We start from the raw sequence: 19,144 nt of genomic DNA on the forward strand, positions 1-19,144 counted from the left end.
GAGAAAACATCTTTGCCTTAACTTAACATTGAAATCACTCGCGCCGGACGCGCTATACGCACCGACGGGAACGCGACGGTGGAGCGTTTTTAAGATTTCCACTCTGGAGGGTGGTTTCACTTTTTTGCGTTTTTAAGCCCCAAAAACGCCGTCGCCGTCTAAACGAAAGGCAAATCTGATAAAATATTTTTACGTTTTCACCCGCGAGCGTTCTCGTGTAAACAGGGCCTAATAGTTTCATTGTTGGGACTAAAAACGTAAAACTGGAAGCCATAAAATACCACGAATCATCCAAATGCCACATCCAGGTAAAAAAGAGAAATATATATATATAAGAGAGAAAGAGTGTATAAGAGAGAAATAGAAAATGTCAGTATTTCATTGAAACTTGAGATTAAATAAACTGCTTAAAGGGATACTCCACTTAAAAATGAAAATTCTGTCATCATATACTCACCCTCATGTTGTTTCAAACCTGTATGAATTTCTTTCTTCTGCTGAACAGAAAGGAAGATATTTAGAAGAATGTCAGTAACCAGACAGTTTCTGGTACCATTGACTTCCATGGTATATTTTTTTTCCTACTATGGAAGTCAATGAGACCAGAAACTGTCTGGTTACTGACATTCTTCTAAATATCTTCCTTTCTGTTCAGCAGAAGAAAGAAATTCATACAGGTTTGAAACAACATGAGGGTGAGTATATGATGACAGAATTTTCATTTTTAAGTGGTATTAATTTTCACATGCAGTTACACATTGTCGGTTAAAAATAAGAAAGTGGCTGGTAAAAACATTGAGTGGCTGGTAGATTTTGAAATCCACCAGCCACAGTGGCCGGTGGACAAAAAAGTTAATTTCCATCCCTGCTGGGTACACACCAAAATATTTTCTACATCTTATAAGATTTTCAAAATGTGATAGACCACAAACATGAGGACAAAAAATCCTAGATTTAAGTGTTTTGCTCCTATAGTGTGTGGTGTGCCAGGAAATCTCGCAAAATCTCGCGAGACCTCAGAATAAGCATGGCGGACGATATGCAGGAAGAAATTGCGATGATAGTGTTTGGAAAGGTTTTACACGACACGTTGTATAAACATTCGTTCTGTTGCCACAAATCAACAAGCTGATCCTCTGTCTCTGCTGTCCACATCAATTTCACTTTGTGCTGCGTAGGGGTGTAACAACATATCGTGTCACAATATATCGCAATACAAAAATGCAACAATATGTATCGTGGATAGTGACAATATATATTGTGTACAGTTCACCCAAAATAAAAATTACAGTGTGAGAAGTTTACAGAGTTTCAGTGTTGAATATAATGTATAATAATGCAATTGGGGAATATTTGTGGATCCTGATAATGCCAAATGTCTGATGTTACCAGTAAAAAGTGGCCTTCATTATTTTAAATATATCTAGTCAGTGACAGAGTGCAAACATGTTAGTCTGAAATAATTTTAGCTTCAGAATCATGACTATTATTCTGGTGTCTCTATTGTCCTGTGCATTGGGTTACAAGCCGAAGCCTGTTCATTTACACCCACAAATGTAATCAAATTTAGCATTTTAATCAACAGTCAATTTTTTGTCATCCTTTTATCATAACTCTTGGAGTATCGAAATAATATCGTATCGTGAGTTCAATATCGCGATATGTATCGAACCGTGACATGAGTGTATCGTTACACCCCTAGTGCTGCGCCATGACTGTGTTAGTTATGCTTCCGTCTCGCTTTCTGATTGGATATTGTTTTGTTTCACGGTATAATCTCTAGAGCGTGCGCACGTTTGTCCTCGGGGTTCCCCCCACACATCAGGATTTCTGATCATAAATATTAAACATGTTGAATATTTACGATTCGCGATCGGGGCGGCTCCGACGTTCTTCCGGACACTCTTAACACACCTCACACCAAGGGAAAATCTGATAAGATAATCTGTAGAACCATCAAGATAATCGGGACACAGCTAGGATTGTCGGAAGGGGGGAAATCGGCCCAAAATCAGCCCGATTATCTTTTGGTGTGTGCCCAGCATGAGCAGAGGTATGTGCACTGCAGTTGACCGGTTCATTTCTGTGTTTACTGAAGTTCGAGATCAGTTGAAGCAATCGTTTATGAACTATTAACTGATGTAAGCAAGCGCTGTGGTAATCAGATATCCCATATCGTGTCAAAAATGAAGAAGAATGATGCTTGTTTTGTTGTATTTTAGCTGCAGGTACAGACAGCTCTCACAGCTTCAACAATCACGCTAATGAGTGCAAAGCAATCAATACCCACCCTAGCTCTCTTAGCACTGGCCTCATCGAGATTGTTCTTTAAATAGTGAATAGACCTATTTTAATGAGCAGCCAGCGTTAATTTGCCATTTGTGCAATTTGTGCATGTTGGTATATTATTAAACACTTGTTGTTTCCCTGCATTTTTCAGGATTGACATCTGGATAGCAGTCACAAACATCTTAATTCATGTTGTTTCTTTATTCTCTTTTATACTTTATTTTTTTGTATTAATGTCTTAATTGGTAACACTTTACAATAACGTTTCATTAGTCAACATGGACTAATAATGAACTGCACGTATACGGTTTTGTTAATGTTAATTTCAACATTACTTCATAAAAATCTTGTTAACATTAGTTAATGCACTGTTAACTAACAATGAACAGCTGTATTTTTAACGTTAACAAAGATTAACAAACACAGCAACAAATGTATTGCTCATGGTTAGTTAATACATTAACTAATGTTAACTAATGAACCTTATTGTAAAGTGTTACCAATATATTCAACATTCATTTCCTTATGTTTTGTGCTGTATTGTCATCTCAAGGATTTTATTGTCACAGGACAATGTTGTGAAGCATTAATTTTACTTTGCCTAGTAAAATAGGCAAATCTGATCTGACTCTATTCAAATACCATCACTTAATCTCCCACGTCCTCTGTCTGCACCTCTTGTACTAAAGGTTTTTACTATTTTAAATATCAGACCAAAATCTGATATGTCCTAACAGAGAGGTCTGCGGACGACTGGATTGAACACAATTCATTTGTTAACTTTTCACTTGATGTACAAAGGGAATAAAACTTTCAGAAACTTTCAAATGAATAAAACGTGTACATCAAATGTAATTATGTCTTTGAATCTTTTAATTCTGACGAACATTTAATAACGCATGCATAGCAGGGATTTATTCCTGTACATAAAGTCAGCAGGAAACAAATGAATACAGTAACAATGCATCACTTTCAACCTCTTGTTGAAACAACTGTCAAAATGGATGGCTTGCAACATGACTGTTTTGAAAGAATTACAGTAGGAATGGTAAGATCACAATACTGGCTGTCTGCAACTTCATACATCATCTGTCTCGGAAATAAAAACAATAAAACTACATAATATATGCAGCCTAAAACAAAAGAGATGTCTCCTATATATGCACGTCATTACATACATTATCATCAGTTGAATGTGTTTATACAACGTGTCGTGTAAAACCTTTCCAAACACTATCATCGCAATTTCGTCCTGCATATCGTCCGCCATGCTTATTCTGAGGTCTCGCGAGATTTTGCGAGATTTCCTGGCACACCACACACTATAGGAGCAAAACACTTAAATCTAGGATTTTTTGTCCTCATGTTTGTGGTCTATCACATTTTGAAAATCTTATAAGATGTAAGAAATATTTTGGTGTGTACCCAGCATCAGTGTGTTTTGGTGTGTACCCTCACGTGACACTGATTGGTCGATTGATAAGCTTAAATCTGATTGGCTAAAGAGTAGGGTTGCAAAATTATGGGAATTTTCAAAGATGGAAACTTTCCATGGGAATTAATGGGAATTTAAGGGAATTAACAGGAATTTATGGGAATAAACGGGAATAAACTGGGAATTTTCAAAGTTGAGGGTTGGCTCTTCATAGGGAACTTAAATATAATTGAGGAAAGTATATTTTAGCATAATCTTGACTAAAACAAACAGATGCCATTCAAATACACTTGAATATCCATGCCATTCCTCAATCCCATGCACATAGCACACTGCTTACTGCATGGCTATTGAGACCACACCCCCTACTGGCACTGTGCACGCCTCCATCACATGTACAGAAGCCCAAAGCACAAGACTATTGAAGGCACACATTTGAGCCTGTGGACTAAACAAAGTGAAGTAAGTTTTGATGATATTATGGGGAAATATATTTATTAAATGTTTAAATTGCAAATATCACATACAAATGTATTCATCTAGTAGATAGCAAGCTGATAAGTTAGATGCTAAATAAGCTAGCATAACTTTATTTACCACATAAGTAGGGCTGGGCGGTATGATGGTATATATCGTTACCGCGGAAGAAAATGTCAACCGTAACAGATTTTTTTATTCCGTGTATACCGCGACATGTAAATAAGTAGGCGTGGTTAACTCGCGTGCAGCGTGCGTGAGACTGAGACACTGATATTTGTCAAAGAAACATGAAGAAAGACCAAGAGGATCCACAAAAAGAATTACGTTTTCAAAATCAATGTGATATTTTCAAGGGGAAGGCGCAGAAGTCAGCTAGAGCAGTGCAGCACACTGACAGTTTAGAGAGACGCACATGCTCGCAGCGGGGTTTACTTGACAACAAGTTCATATATCAATATTCTAACGAATAGAAATAACCTTAAATAATGTATCTATCCGTCTCTTATGTGTACAGTTACTTTCAGAGTGGACGCGCAAGCGGTTGCCGTGGTAATGAATATTTCCAAAATTCCCCAGCTTAACTTCCCATGGAAATTTACCGGAAACTTTCCGGAAATTTACCGGAAATTTTCCGCCCCTTTGCAACCCTACTAAAGAGTACGACTCATCTGTGTAGGAGGAGAGCGCTGCCAGGAAAGTCTCAAAAACACACACACAAATCCAAGGCGATTCACAAGTGAATGACGATTTGCACATTCACATTCAAGGATAAACTCATACATTTTAAACATTCAAAGGTTTTTGTGCACAGTTGTATATCTACGAATTGTGTTTTGCATTTGTGAAATGTATTTTATGAATATATCATTTTATTTTGCGCATGTGAATTGATTTTTGTGAATGTATGTTTTTTTCACGCACGTGAATTTTTTTTGGGTGTACGTGAATTAGGTTTCATGCATGTGAAATTGTCTATGCATGTGTGAATCATGTTTTTTGCATGAATTATAATTGAGACTATTCTGCCTCTATAGGTTTCACACTGCACGACTTTACAAAAGAAAGAATCGCCGACAACTTCTGTCTGGTCCACAAACTACGTTTCACAACCAAACACACGCGAGAAGTGATGAGGAAATAACGCAAGATCACGCGTGTGTGAGACCGGAGTTCTCGCACGAGATTGAAATTGTTATTAAAAATGATAGCCTGCAAAAGCTTGCGATCCAAATTGTCTGTGCGCTGATTTTCAGCGAAAAGGAGAATATGAAGGAGGGAATGGTTGTGGAGAAACGGCAGCAAGGATTGTGTGTTCTGCAAAGAGAGTTGTGGGAAAATAAATAATTTTGCAATGTGGTCAAGCAAATGTGTGTGCTTTGTTTCTGTTTGATATAATTGTAAATATATCTATTAAAATACTGATATTCTGGTTTATAACTCCTCCCCTAACATCCCGTGGTCCTGTATCTCGCTCTCTCATTAGCTGTAGGTCTTCGCCGATGTAGTTTTCAGCCAGAACACATTCACACAGCAGGATTTTGAATCGCCGAGAGGTCCAGATATTCAGCATGCCGAATATCTCAGGGGCGTCAGCGCTTCTATCAGATTGTGTCTTTGATAATTCACACAGCGTGATTGTCACTCACGCGAACGAGCACCAATTTGCCTATGATTTCGGGCATTTGTCGGCGATCTCCAAAACATGTCGGCGAGCGAAAATCGGGCCTAAAATCATTTAGTGTGAACTCAGCATAAGTGGGGCTACAGGGTTTTACTTCTCCTTTTACAAAACCATCAAATAGTCATTACATCTTTTTAGTGGTTATCGTATGGTAACCAAGATAATTTTGAACATGAGCAAGAACATTATTGTAATTTATTTGTAATACGTGCTGTAATTCATGCCACACCACAGCATGTCATAAGGAACTGAAGCAAATGAGCGAATCTGAGGAATGGTTTAAATCTAGATACTCATGAAAGCTGCTCAGCCGTACTTTACCTCTCAATGTTTGCTGGCATTGTGTAGCTGGAAATCACTGCCAAGACCTTCAGAAGCAGGAGCTCTGCAGTGAGAAAGAAGAAAGTCTTTGAACAAAGTGCACCATTATGAATGTATCAACATGAATGGATCGCATGCAGAATGCTCGTTTTGCAGTAAAAGCATGCTGACCACAGAAAAAACAAAGAAACCTCTTTATATTAGGTTGACTGAAAGGTTTCAAGGGTATGTAAGGTTTCATAAACCAGATTTATGTGATCATGTACTGTACTTAGGCCAGATTTAACATAAGCATTCGCCTAATGACGTTGCACTAGATTTAACCGTTGTATTAAAGGACAGATTATAACAGAGAGGACCAAAAGAAGCTGTACATACCGCTGCCTTTAATACCATAGGGCAGGGCTTCAGCTGACAGATGTTCCCTCCAGAAGAAATCCTCAAGCTTTAGAAAGAGCTCAGTCTTTCGGCTCATGCTGTTTCAGTAAAACAAAAGACAGACTTAAAAATAAAACTACTTGTAATGCTTTGTTTCTCAGTTTTGGCATCATTTCAAGCCAGACCAACAATTTCCTCCCTACCTAATTAAGGTTTTAGTGTACTTGGTTACCAAGGACACAACAGTGTCAGTGAAAAGAAAAAAAAAAATCAAGGTAAATATCACCTGCGAACACAATATATTTATTGTGCATAATTTTCAATTGATACTTTGCAGTCACGTGATATCTGGCGGGCAACAAACGCGGTTAGTGCATCCAATCGCACAACAACTATCTGGCATGTCGTGTACACCTCAAAACACCAACTTTTGTATATTAAAACTGGCAACGTCCTGGCAAGATCCTTGATTAGTTTACTGGTTTTCGTTGCTAGAGAATGACGTTCTGACGTCACGTGCAAAGTATCAATAGATTGCTGCAGGGATGATGTAAAAAACCGGAAGAATAATTCACCAGTGGTTCCCTCGAGATTATCCTATGGGTTTTAATAATGTATTGTATTATTATTTTTTATGAGTAAGATAAGGTTGGTGGTATTTAGGGATTAAGTGCCTACTAACAAGATTTTAGTTTTTTTCAGTATTCAGTTTTAAGAAGTTTTGAGCCATCCATACTTTGAGATCTTGTAGTTAGGAAGTGATGGAAGGGGGAGGAAAAACAGTATTGGGCTGAAAGGTAAGATAGATTTGTGTATCATCAGAGTAACAATGGAAATTTAGACCATGACGCTGGATGATCTGACCAAGAGGAAGCATATAGATTAGAAACAGAAGAGGACCAAGAACGGATCCTTGAGGTATACCACGGAAAACAGTGACAGAGCAAGATTTGTGTTTATTAATGCTTTTATTAATGATGTTCCTATGGGTTTTAATAATGGGGTTTTTCAATTTATGAGTAAAACAAGGTCGGTGGTAAACATATCTTGACAATACTTGGACGTTTTGCTCCACAGCTTAAATTGCACACACCCATGTCTAAAAAGAGAGAATTTTTAAGCTTTTATGTTTATTTTTAAAAACTACTAACTGGATAAGAATGTTTGGGGTGTGAGTAGTGCAGTTTACATAAAACAAAATGTCCAAGTATGGTCAAGGTATGTTTATCGCACACCTTAGTTTAATCATAAATTGAAAACAACAACAAAAAACATTAAAACCCATTAGAAAAACTCGGGGGAAGCACTGGCGATTTGGTCTATTTGTGTTATGTCCTTAGGGACGTTTATAGTGTTTTTGGGTGTATTTTTGTGTTTCTCTTTTTGGTCTCTTTTGTCTCTCTTACTTTCACTTTCACAGGCCGTTGCTGATTGGCTGTTTTGCCTGTCAGTCATTCGTAATGAGTTGAGTGGGCGTGCCATGTGAGGCTAGATCCTCATCAACCTGATGCTTGACACCTGGCGAAGCCCTATTTAAGGAACATGCTACTGTCAGCGGAAGAGAGACTTTTTGTTTTGGTTCTGTCTTGTGATGTGTTTTGGTTCTCTTTGCTTGATTTAGTTTTGTTAAGTGTTTAGTGTGTCTTGTTAATCGTGCCTTGTTTTTGATTTGCATTTGTTCTTCAAAGCTGGGTTAAGCGGAAAGGAGGAGAGGGGATAGGTAAGGCTGTCACGTGACATACATTTACACAATTAGTTGGATTTTTGTCTACAGGTGCTGGTCATAAAATTAGAATATCATCAAAAATTTGATTTATTTCAGTAATTCCGTTAAAAAAGTGAAACTTGTATATTATATAGACTCATTACATGCAAAGTGAGATCTCAAGCCTTTATTTGTTATAATTTTGATGATTATGGCTTACAGCTTATGAAAACCACAAAATCAAAATCTCAGAAAATTAGAATATTACATGAAATCACACAGTAATTACACAGTGATACCATGGTCATTGAACCAGGTTTTGGTTATTTTGGCAGTGTGGGCCGGTGCAAATCCTGCTGGAAAATGAAGGAAGCATGAAGTGCTCTGAAAATGTCCTGGTAGACGGCTGCGTTGACTCTGGATTTAATAAAGCACAGTGGACCAAAGTCCTCTTTTCTGATGAGAGCAAATTTTGCATCTCATTTGGAAACCAAGGTCCCAGAGTCTGGAGGAAGAATGGAGAGGCACACAATCCAAGATGCTTGAAGTCCAGTGTGAAGTTTCCACAGTCTGTGTTGGTTTGGGGAGCCATGTCATCGGCTGGTGTTGGTCCACTGTGCTGTCCACTCAACACAGCCGTCTACCAGGACATTTCCAGAGCACTTCATGCTTCCTTCAGCAGACAAGCTTTATGGAGATGCTGACTTCATTTCCCAGCAGGATTTGCACCTGCCCACACTGCCAAAATAACCAAAACCTGGTTCAATGACCATGGGATTACTGTGTAACTACTGTGTGATTTCATGTAATATTCTAATTTTCTGAGATTTTGATTTTGTGGTTTTCATAAGCTGTAAGCCATAATCATCAAAATTATAACAAATAAAGGCTTGAGATATCTCACTTTGCATGTAATGAGTCTATATAATATACAAGTTTCACTTTTTTAATCGAATTACTGAAATAAATCAACTTTTTGATGATATTCTAATTTTATGACCAGCACCTGTATATACACTAGGTTAGGGATTTGTGCCACCCTCTGTATTTTTGTTTTGTTAGAGTAGTTTAGTTAAGATGTCACGGACAGTGAAGACTTTTTCTTTTATTGTTCTTTTTTTTAGTTCAGGATTAGATATAAATGGTTTAGTTAGTTCCTTTTTGATTGTTATTTTGTTTGTTTGGCACAATCCTGTTTTCCCTTTTGCTCCTTCCGTTTTGCTTTGTTCATATGTAAAATATTAATTACTTTCTTTTATTAAATTAAGTTTACTTGATTTTGTCGTGTCTCTCTTATTTCTCATTTCATTCAGTGCTCAATGGTGACAGGTGTCTGAATTGGCTTAATGTTCCCCTTCTAAAAATTACTAGACGGTTGTGAGCCAAAGAAGGGTCATAACAATTGGTCTGTCAAATTATGCAAAAATATTTAACTTTTAACAATTTACAATTAATTTAGAATACATAAAATGCTACCAATGAAACTAGCCTTTGAGTTAAGAGTGGGCCATTTACATCACAATCATTTCCACCACAAAACGCTGTCAAACGCAATACATCATTTAAAATGTGGGTAAAGTTACATTGTGAAAAGGCAAAAATGGCAATGATGTCCCTGTGTCTGTCCGTTTACAAATGACACAGATGCGTATTACACAGGGCACTAGTTTGGCTACACTGCTGTGTTGTCCTTGTGTAAAGCTCAAAAGCTTGAGACTGACATGTTGGTTTAAACCAAGCTAGTCTTTCATAAGTGCAGTGGAGCCCAGCCCAGTCATTACACAGAGATGTGTTGGTTTTACAGTGCTGCCAGTCGTCTACACACTCCCACTGCCCATGAGTGTCCCTTTTTCCATTAAGTGCCCTGTTATTCTCTGGCTACACCACTGAGTAAAGCTGCAAGAGAAATCCTGATGATTTTTAAGTGCTGCTGTTAGGCAAAAGCTGTCCTTTTTCCCCAAAAAATCAATATTCTGTGTGTGTAAACAAAAGAGCTATAATAATGTTTTATTTATATAGCGCCTTTCAAGAAGGACACTTCATATAAAGTTGACATAACTCAAATAATACAAATGTACAATCAGGGAACAACAAAGTGAACAGGCAGTCAGACGGAGATCATGTAGCAAACAAGACAATAGCCAACATAAGTAAAAAAAAATCTGTTAACCAAACATGCTGTAAATTAAAGGTCTGGAGTGAGGAGTGGCGGGGATGTTTAGGGGCAGCTGAAATGCTGAATGCCCCACCATCAACAGTAGATAGTTTGACCTTGGGTAGTACAAGCAAATTCTCAGAACTCAATCTAAAAAGTACAGGCAGGAACATAAGGGTGTATTTGCATTAATAAACACAAATCTTGCACTGTCACATTTTTTTCCGTGGTATACCTCAAGGATCCGTTCTTGGTTCACTTATATTTCTAATCTTTATGCTTCCTCTTTCTCAAATCTGATGATACAACACCTTTCAGCCCAATTCTGTTTTTAAGCGATTAAGGGTTTAAGTGGGTAGACCACCAAACTAAGAGTTACAATAGTCCAGACGTAAGGTTATAAAACCATGGACAACAGTTTCGGCATCTTTGAGATAGAGATTTGAGACAAAGGTCGTATAAGGACAATGTGGAAAAAACAGGATTTAACAAGACGGCTGATATGGGGTTCAAAGCATAATCTGGAATCAAATAGTACCCCAATAATCTGTATAGTGAGTAATTGATTAACTATAACTCTTGTCAATGTGAATGGAGAAGTCATGTTGGGAAAAGATGGAGCAAGAACAATGTAAGTTTCTAAAATACATGCACATAGTTCAATTAAATGGTAAAGCTCGCCCTCTTTAACAATACAGTTAAACTAAATGTACGAAGCAAACTTTGTACAAAGCTGAAACCTCAACAACAGTGAAATAAGATTGCATGATTTATCTGTCAATCAGATGCATGTAAAAGTGTAGTTCGTTACTATAGCAACAGTGGGCTCCCAGCACATTTTCGGTAGAACGGAAAAAAAAGAGCATTTAATTTAACATGTTAACCTTTTTATTGATACTGTTGTAAATCTCTTTTTTTATCGGACCTATCATTTAACCTTCTTTGCTTTCAATTATGAAATGATTCAAATGAAAACATTCAAATGATCTTACCTTACCTTTTGAGATCTTAACTCAAAATTAGTAATACAACAATCGCTCGTGACAACAGGGAAAGCTAGTATGTTTGCTTAGCATACCATCAAACACTACAATTTGAGTTTAATATCATGTTTTGCTCCAAAATCACAATACATGTCAGTCGTGTTTGAAATTACTTCTGTGATTTCATGTTGCTTCTTAACAGTGTGAGAATATATTATTTTATTAAATTCTATGATACAAGCTATATTAATTAGCATTGCATTAAAGGGATAGTTCATCCAAAAATGAAAATTAGCCCATGATTTACTCACCCTCAAGTCATCCTAGATGTATATGACATTATATATACAATCAGAGTTATATTAAAAAATGTCCTGGCTCTTCCAAGCTTTATAATGGGAGTGAATGGCTGGAAAGATTTTTTACTCCACACGGCTCCAGTGGGTTAATAAAGGCCTTCGGAAGCGAAGCCATGGGTTTTTGTAAGAAAAATACCCATATTTATAACTTTATAATCTAAAATAACTAGCTTCCGCCAGACGACCGTACGCATACTACGCAATTCGACTTGCGCCACAAGAGTAACCCGGGACGCATGTATGACGTAGGATGTAGGAGTATCCTAAGCTAAGACGCCTCTCACGGTTTAAACAAATAGGGCTGTGCAACAAACTGAAGCTCCTCTTCTATTATATAGAAATACTCCGTCGTTTCTATTAAAAATTGCTAATTCGCGACCGGTGTTTTGTTTAGCTCTTTCCTCTGAGCTTCCAAGTTCGTCATTACATTGTGCGTCGGGTCAGGGTTTATAGTATATAAAGTTTTAAATATTGGTATTTTCCTTACACAAACGCATGGCTTCACTTCAGAAGGCCTTTATTAACCCCCTGGAGTAAAAGTGGAGCACTTTTATCATGGATGGATGCACTTTTTTGGGCTTCAAATTTTCTCCAGCCATTCACTGCCATTATAAAGCTTGGAAGAGCCTCGACATTTTTTAATATAACTCTGATTGTATTCGTCTGAAAGAAGAATGTCATGAGTAAATCATGGGCTAATTTTCCTTTTTGGGTGAACTATCCCTTTAAATTATACATCCAAAAGATACATACAAAAGATACATTATTCTTATGAAAATACCTGAGATGATGAACACAGATATATTATAACTATCATCTGTTTGTCTTCATGTTTCATCAATCAAAACGTCTCTATTTGGATGTTATTATATCCATATAAGGCATTTCCTGAAATAACATAAGTTTAATACTTCTATGAACCTCACTTGTGGACTTTCTGCGCAAGGTATGAATCAGTATGTACTGAGCTTCCAATATGAATGAAACAGATATGACATGAGAGTGTTTAGCGCTCCATATCACTATCATCTCTCCATTTTGGGTAAAAAATGGAAAAATAATACTAAATTGCTTTGTAATGTAGTAACTTGAGTAGTTTTTAAGCAAACTACTTATTTACTCTTACTTGAGTCATATTACTTTTCAGTACTTCTACTTGTACTCAAGTAAATTATTACTTAAGTACAGTACAATTTGTTAGTACTCTTTCCACCACTGAATTCTTAGTTTGGTGGCCTACCCACTTAAGCCCTTAATCGCTTAAAAACAGTATTGAGCTGAAAGGTTTTGTATCATCAGATTTGAGGAAGAGGAAACATGTAGATCAGAAATACAGTAGGAGTGAATCAAGAACGGATCCTTGAGGTATACCACGGAAAACAGCGACAGAGCAAGATTTGTGTTTACTAATGCTAATAAATTGTTGCCTGTCCAAGAGATGTGAAGAAAGAGAGTAGCAGTAATACCGATAGCAGTTCGACGAGATAGGAGCACTGAATGGCAAACATTATAAAAAGCTGCAACTACACCTGAAAAAACACTATAACTCCACACACCGTATGATTCATGAAGTTGAAAATTGGTGTGCATCTTCTTTGGTGGACGTCCTGACATATCCTCTACTACTTCAAAAAACAAGGCCACCAGCAGCCAATCAAATTGGATTTAATTGAATTCAAATCAAACATGGATTTAAACCATTAGGAATAATTTTTACTTTGATACAAAAATGTTAAGACTTCCTAGATCTGGGATGATTGGTAAATCCTTTAATATGCCTGACATTAACCATGTTGAGTATGCTGTTAAAGAAGACTACAATGTTTGCAGCAAAATCTCTATTGTTCTGGTGAATGAATAAACAAACAACTAAATGCAAAAGTTGAAACTCCAGATGGAGAATGAAAAGGCTCTACGTGCTCAGACCAGATAGGGAATGGCCAGCTGTGTAAACTAATAACACTGATGATGCTACAATAGAGAAAACACACTTTGTAATAATTCTGTTCAAACACTACTTAACCCTAATAAGCTTTTCCTAAGCCTCCTACGTGAAAAAAAGGGTCACACCTGGGCTGTTCACAGTCCTTTTTGACTGTGTAACTTTTTATTACTTCCAAATAAATTAAATAACACAAATTTCCCCAAAGTAGTAACAATACATTTATACATTTCTTTGGGTGTTTTAAATTATGGAGCTTCTCTACAGTAAAAATATACACTTCTATAAGTTGAAACATTATAAATTTATCAGGTATTTGGTCCAGATTACTGCCATCTGATAAGATGGTCAAAAATTGTTATTACAATATTAAAGGTATAGTTCACTTTGAAATTAAATTTTGGTATGTTTTAGCTTACCTCAAGGGTCTCCAAGATGTAGGTGTCTTTTTTTCCACAGTAGTTTCAATTTTGATTTTTAGGTCAAACCGTTCTTGTCTGTCAGTCATTTAATGCAGGTCTGTGGTCACTGTCTCAAAGAGCATGCACAGAGTCCAAATTAAAACAATTCCCCATCATCCAAATTAAACAATTCCCCATCGTAAGTACACATTGATGGCCTAAGACACGAAACGAGCGGTTTGTGTGAGAAAACGAACAGTATTTATATCGTTTTTACCTGGACGTGGCTGTGTATAAGAGGTAAAAACCATATAAATACTGTTCGTTTTCTCACACAAACCGCTCGTTTCGTGCCTTAGGCCATCAATGTGTACTTACGATGGGGAATTGTTTAATTTGGATGATGGGGAATTGTTTTAATTTGGACTCTGTGCATGCTCTTTGAGACAGTGACCACAGACCTGCATTAAATGACTGACAGACAAGAACGGTTTGACCTAAATATCAAAATTGAAACTACTGTGGAAAAAAAGACACCTACATCTTGGAGACCCTTGAGGTAAGCTAAAACATACCAACATTTTATTTCAAAGTGAACTATCCATTTAATTATATATATATATATATATATATATATATATATATAATTTTTTTTTTTTTTTTTTTTTTTTTTTTTATGTAAGATTTGCAAGTAACGCTTACAGTCATAGACTTTTTGATGTTGTGGGGACATTTTTCTGTCCCCATGAGGAAAACAACTAAGAAAGAAAGAAAGAAAGAAAGAAAGAAAGAAAGAAAGAAAGAAAGAAAGAAAGAAAGAAAGAAAGAAAGAAAGAAAGAAAGAAAGAAAGAAAGAAAGAAAGAAAGTTTTGTGTCAAATAAATACTGCTTTTCACCAAAAAATGAAAATTCTTTCATCATTTACTTTCTTTCAAACTCTTTTGAAAAATGTCGGTAACACATACATTTTGCCTACTATTGACTTTCATTTTATGAACAAAATTTTTTTTTTTACATTTTCTCAGAATTTATGTCATCTTAATTTATGTCATCTTAATTTATGTTCCACAGAAGAAAGAAAATCCCACAGGTTTAAAAGGACATGAGGGTCAGTTAATGATGATCAAAGAATTTTCATATTCAGTTTTCAAGCTCGGAAAACTACAGTTACAGATTAGTTTCCACAACACAATTCACAGGTCACATACTTCAATTTAAGACTCCCCCACTTCCTCTGCAAGCGATAGTTGTGACATACTGAGACAGTGGGCTCAGGGGACTTTCCGCTGCCTCCATAGCTTAAAGACAAGATAGAAAGATAAGATAAGTAGTTAAAGTTAGTATACATACAGCTTAAAAGATTCTGCATGCCTGAGAAAATGAAAAATATAAAAATAAAAAGGCCTTCTGTACCATAATAACAACCAAAGAAAACAATGGATGTGATATGTAGCAGGTGACAGTACTAACCTCTCAAAGTAGAACTGGGAGCAATAGTAACAGATGAAGAACAGCACAACCGGGAGGAGTCTAAAAAACCATGCTAGAATAGAACGAGAAAGAGAGAGAGAGACAGCTAATGAATTAAAATACAAATATTGTGAGATTTGGTCAGTTCTAAACTGCCAAACCCTGCATTTAATAGCATTTGAGTAGTACAGTTACAGTAGTGGCCAAAAGTGATGTCCGGTGGGGATATTTGTTTTTAACGACCCTACAATTAAATCATCAAAATATGAGGAAAATATTATATTTTTTTTATATTTTAAATATGAGGGATGAACAAAATACTAATCTTGGGTGAGGTATTATTTGGCGAAAAAAGGCAAACATCGCCAGGTTTTTATTTTACTATGCAAAAAAAAAAAAAAAAAAAAAAAAAACATAGAAAAACAATAAGCTCACAGGAAAAAGCATGTATTTACTACAACATAATCAGATATTAATATTCCATTGGTTCTCTCTTGTTTTTGTGTTATGTGTTCATAATTTCTTTGTATGACCGCCTGGCCAAAAAGTAGTATCAGCACAATTTGGCATGTTTCATTGCTCTAACATAAACACAATTTTAAAATAGTATTATTTATTAATTATTTTGCCAAATAATTTGGTCAGATAAAGACCTTAACCAAGTTCAGTGTTTTGATGTCCCCTCATATTTAAAATATTTTTTTGTGTTTTTTTGAAAATGTAGGGCCATAAAATCAAATATCCCCTCCAGACATCACTTTTGGACACACAAAAAAATATTTATAGTAATAATAATAATAATTATTATTATTATGATTATTATTACTATTATCGTTGTTAGTCATCTAGAATAATTTCCATAAAACAGACTAGACTCTGATTTCTTGTGCCTGCTTTTGCATATTATATTGTGGCACTGTGCTCCTAATTTTGTTTATTGTGGTCCATTTTTAATCTATCTGACATAAAAATGTATAAAAGTTTGTTTTTTCATATAATCTATCAATTAATATGAGATTACATTACAAGAATGTATAAAACATTCTAGATTAAGTGTCATCTTCCATGCCTGTCACCGACCAACTGCCCCTGCACTGATTATGTGTGTTCGCATGTACTTACTTTTGGCTGATTTTAAGGTCATCTTCACATATGCCTTCGCCCTCTGATTTCTGAACGGTCCATACTGTTCTCCTGATGAAACACAAAGTCGCATGGTGTAGAAACAATACTGTCACAATCCCTCTCCCCCCACCACAAAAAAAAGGTAAAAAGCCAAAGAAGACAAACTGGGTGATCAAAAGTGTCCTACCAAGCATGTCTTCTGTCAGTTGTGAACATTTCACTTCCTCACTCTATGTCTAATGCTTCCTCCCTAAAAAGTGTGTTTGTTTATCTGTGTTGAAGGTGGAGTGAAGGGAGCTTGAAGAATGTATTAATGTAACAGGCACTTGTGTGACAGTGGGAGAGTTTGGTCACCGCGTGTTAATCTGGCCCTGTAGATCGAGCACAGGATTCTGGATTAAATCAGATTATAAAGCCATTGATGTCATTCAACAGACTATAGGAGAGAGATGTGTGATACATGGACACGTGCAGATGAATGAAAACCTACAAACCCAAATTTGGTTTCCTTTTTTAGATATAAAGTTATAAAGGTCACTGAATTAGGATATGAAAACATGTGCATTGTTCTCCAATAAACCAAATAAATATTTGCAAGTGATTGACTTTTTTTTTTCCAATTCGCAAGGATGTATTAAACATGTTACATATATAGACTGCATGTATCACTTTTCAGTGATTTGGAAGCATTTCAAGATTAGTGATTCAGTGAGGCTGGAATAGCCCTATGGGGTCATTTTGATAATGAAATGAGATAAAAGCATTTTTGCTAAATTATTCAAGAATTTCAAAGAATTTCAATAACACAATAGCCGCTATCATATACTAATCAAACTAAACAGACATACTAATCAAATATTTTCACCAACAGTTGCAAGGAACACACAATGAAGATGAAGATCAGGTATAACTAAAATCCACTCAGAAGGCAATACAAGCAAAGATGAGCAAACAAAACCAACCACTATGCGGCAACGTGACAGGGCAATGAGTGATACAAACACAGCAACTTAAAGAGCAAGGCAAACGTGGGTAATTAATGACACACAGCTGAACTGAAAACTAACAGGAAACTGGTGAAAACAAACTAAAAGTCCATGAAACTAAAATGAGTGTCTGTGACAACACCAAAATAGACCAACAGGAGATGAGGCAGGGAGGTGGCTTTAGAGAACGAGGAGTAGGCGAAGGACTGGTGAAGAGAAGTAGGTGGAGGACTATGAAGAAGAGCAAGCGAAGGACTGGTGAAGAGGAGCAGGTGGAGGACTGGTGAAGAGGAGTAGGTGGAGGACTGTGAAGAGGAGCAAGTGAAGGACTGGTGAAGAGGAGCAGGTGGAGGACTGGTGAAGAGGAGCAGGTGGAGGACTGTGAAGAGGAGCAGGCGGAGGACTGGTGAAGAGGAGCAGGCGGAGGACTGGTGAAGAGGAGCAGGTGGAGGACTGGTGAAGAGGAGCAGGCGGAGGACTGGTGAAGAGGAGCAGGTGGAGGACTGGTGAAGAGGAGCAGGTGGAGGACTGGTGAAGAGGAGCAGGTGGAGGACTGGTGAAGAGGAGTAGGTGGAGGACTGTGAAGAGGAGCAAGCGAAGGACTGGTGAAGAGGAGCAGGCGGAGGACTGGTGAAGAGGAGCAGGTGGAGGACTGTGAAGAGGACCAGGCGGAGGACTGGTGAAGAGGAGTAGGTGGAGGACTGGTGAAGAGGAGCAGGTGGAGGACTGTGAAGAGGAGCAGGCGGAGGACTGGTGAAGAGGAGCAGGCGGAGGACTGGTGAAGAGGAGCAGGCGGAGGACTGGTGAAGAGGAGCAGGTGGAGGACTGGTGAAGAGGAGCAGGCGGAGGACTGGTGAAGAGGAGCAGGTGGAGGACTGGTGAAGAGGAGCAGGTGGAGGACTGGTGAAGAGGAGCAGGTGGAGGACTGGTGAAGAGGAGTAGGTGGAGGACTGTGAAGAGGAGCAAGCGAAGGACTGGTGAAGAGGAGCAGGCGGAGGACTGGTGAAGAGGAGCAGGTGGAGGACTGTGAAGAGGACCAGGCGGAGGACTGGTGAAGAGGAGTAGGTGGAGGACTGGTGAAGAGGAGCAGGTGGAGGACTGTGAAGAGGAGCAGGCGGAGGACTGGTGAAGAGGAGTAGGTGGAGGACTGGTGAAGAGGAGCAGGTGGAGGACTGGTGAAGAGGACCAGGCGGAGGACTGGTGAAGAGGAGCAGGCGAAGGACTGGTGAAGAGGAGCAGGCGGAGGACTGGTGAAGAGGAGCAGGTGGAGGACTGTGAAGAGGAGCAGGCGGAGGACTGGTGAAGAGGACCAGGCGGAGGACTGGTGAAGAGGAGCAGGCGAAGGACTGGTGAAGAGGAGCAGGCGGAGGACTGGTGAAGAGGAGCAGGTGGAGGACTGTGAAGAGGAGCAGGCGGAGGACTGGTGAAGAGGAG

The 19,144-nt window shown here is 37.8% G+C and overlaps 1 protein-coding gene across 9 annotated transcripts in view; it reads right to left on the minus strand.

The window, feature by feature from the left end:
• Positions 1-19,144, minus strand: part of st3gal4 (ST3 beta-galactoside alpha-2,3-sialyltransferase 4) — a 55,374-nt gene that overhangs the window by 14,917 nt on the left and 21,313 nt on the right. For 6 of the 9 annotated variants that reach the window (XM_079873390.1, XM_079873393.1, XM_079873388.1 and 3 more), the window contains exons 2-6: positions 16,722-16,793; positions 15,600-15,672; positions 15,338-15,427; positions 6,585-6,682; positions 6,207-6,270 (exon numbers count right to left, since the gene is read on the minus strand). In XM_079873390.1, coding sequence (XP_079729516.1) covers positions 6,207-6,270; positions 6,585-6,682; positions 15,338-15,427; positions 15,600-15,672; positions 16,722-16,743 — 347 coding nt within the window. In that variant the 5' untranslated portion in view covers positions 16,744-16,793. Of the gene's footprint in view, positions 1-6,206; positions 6,271-6,584; positions 6,683-15,337; positions 15,428-15,599; positions 15,673-16,721; positions 16,794-16,911; positions 17,072-19,144 lie in introns of those variants that run through there. The other 3 variants (XM_079873391.1, XM_079873386.1, XM_079873385.1) reach the window with 1 other exon arrangement.

This window comes from Squalius cephalus (assembly GCF_949319135.1).
Source record: "Squalius cephalus genome assembly, chromosome: 6".
Taxonomy (NCBI): domain Eukaryota; kingdom Metazoa; phylum Chordata; class Actinopteri; order Cypriniformes; family Leuciscidae; genus Squalius; species Squalius cephalus.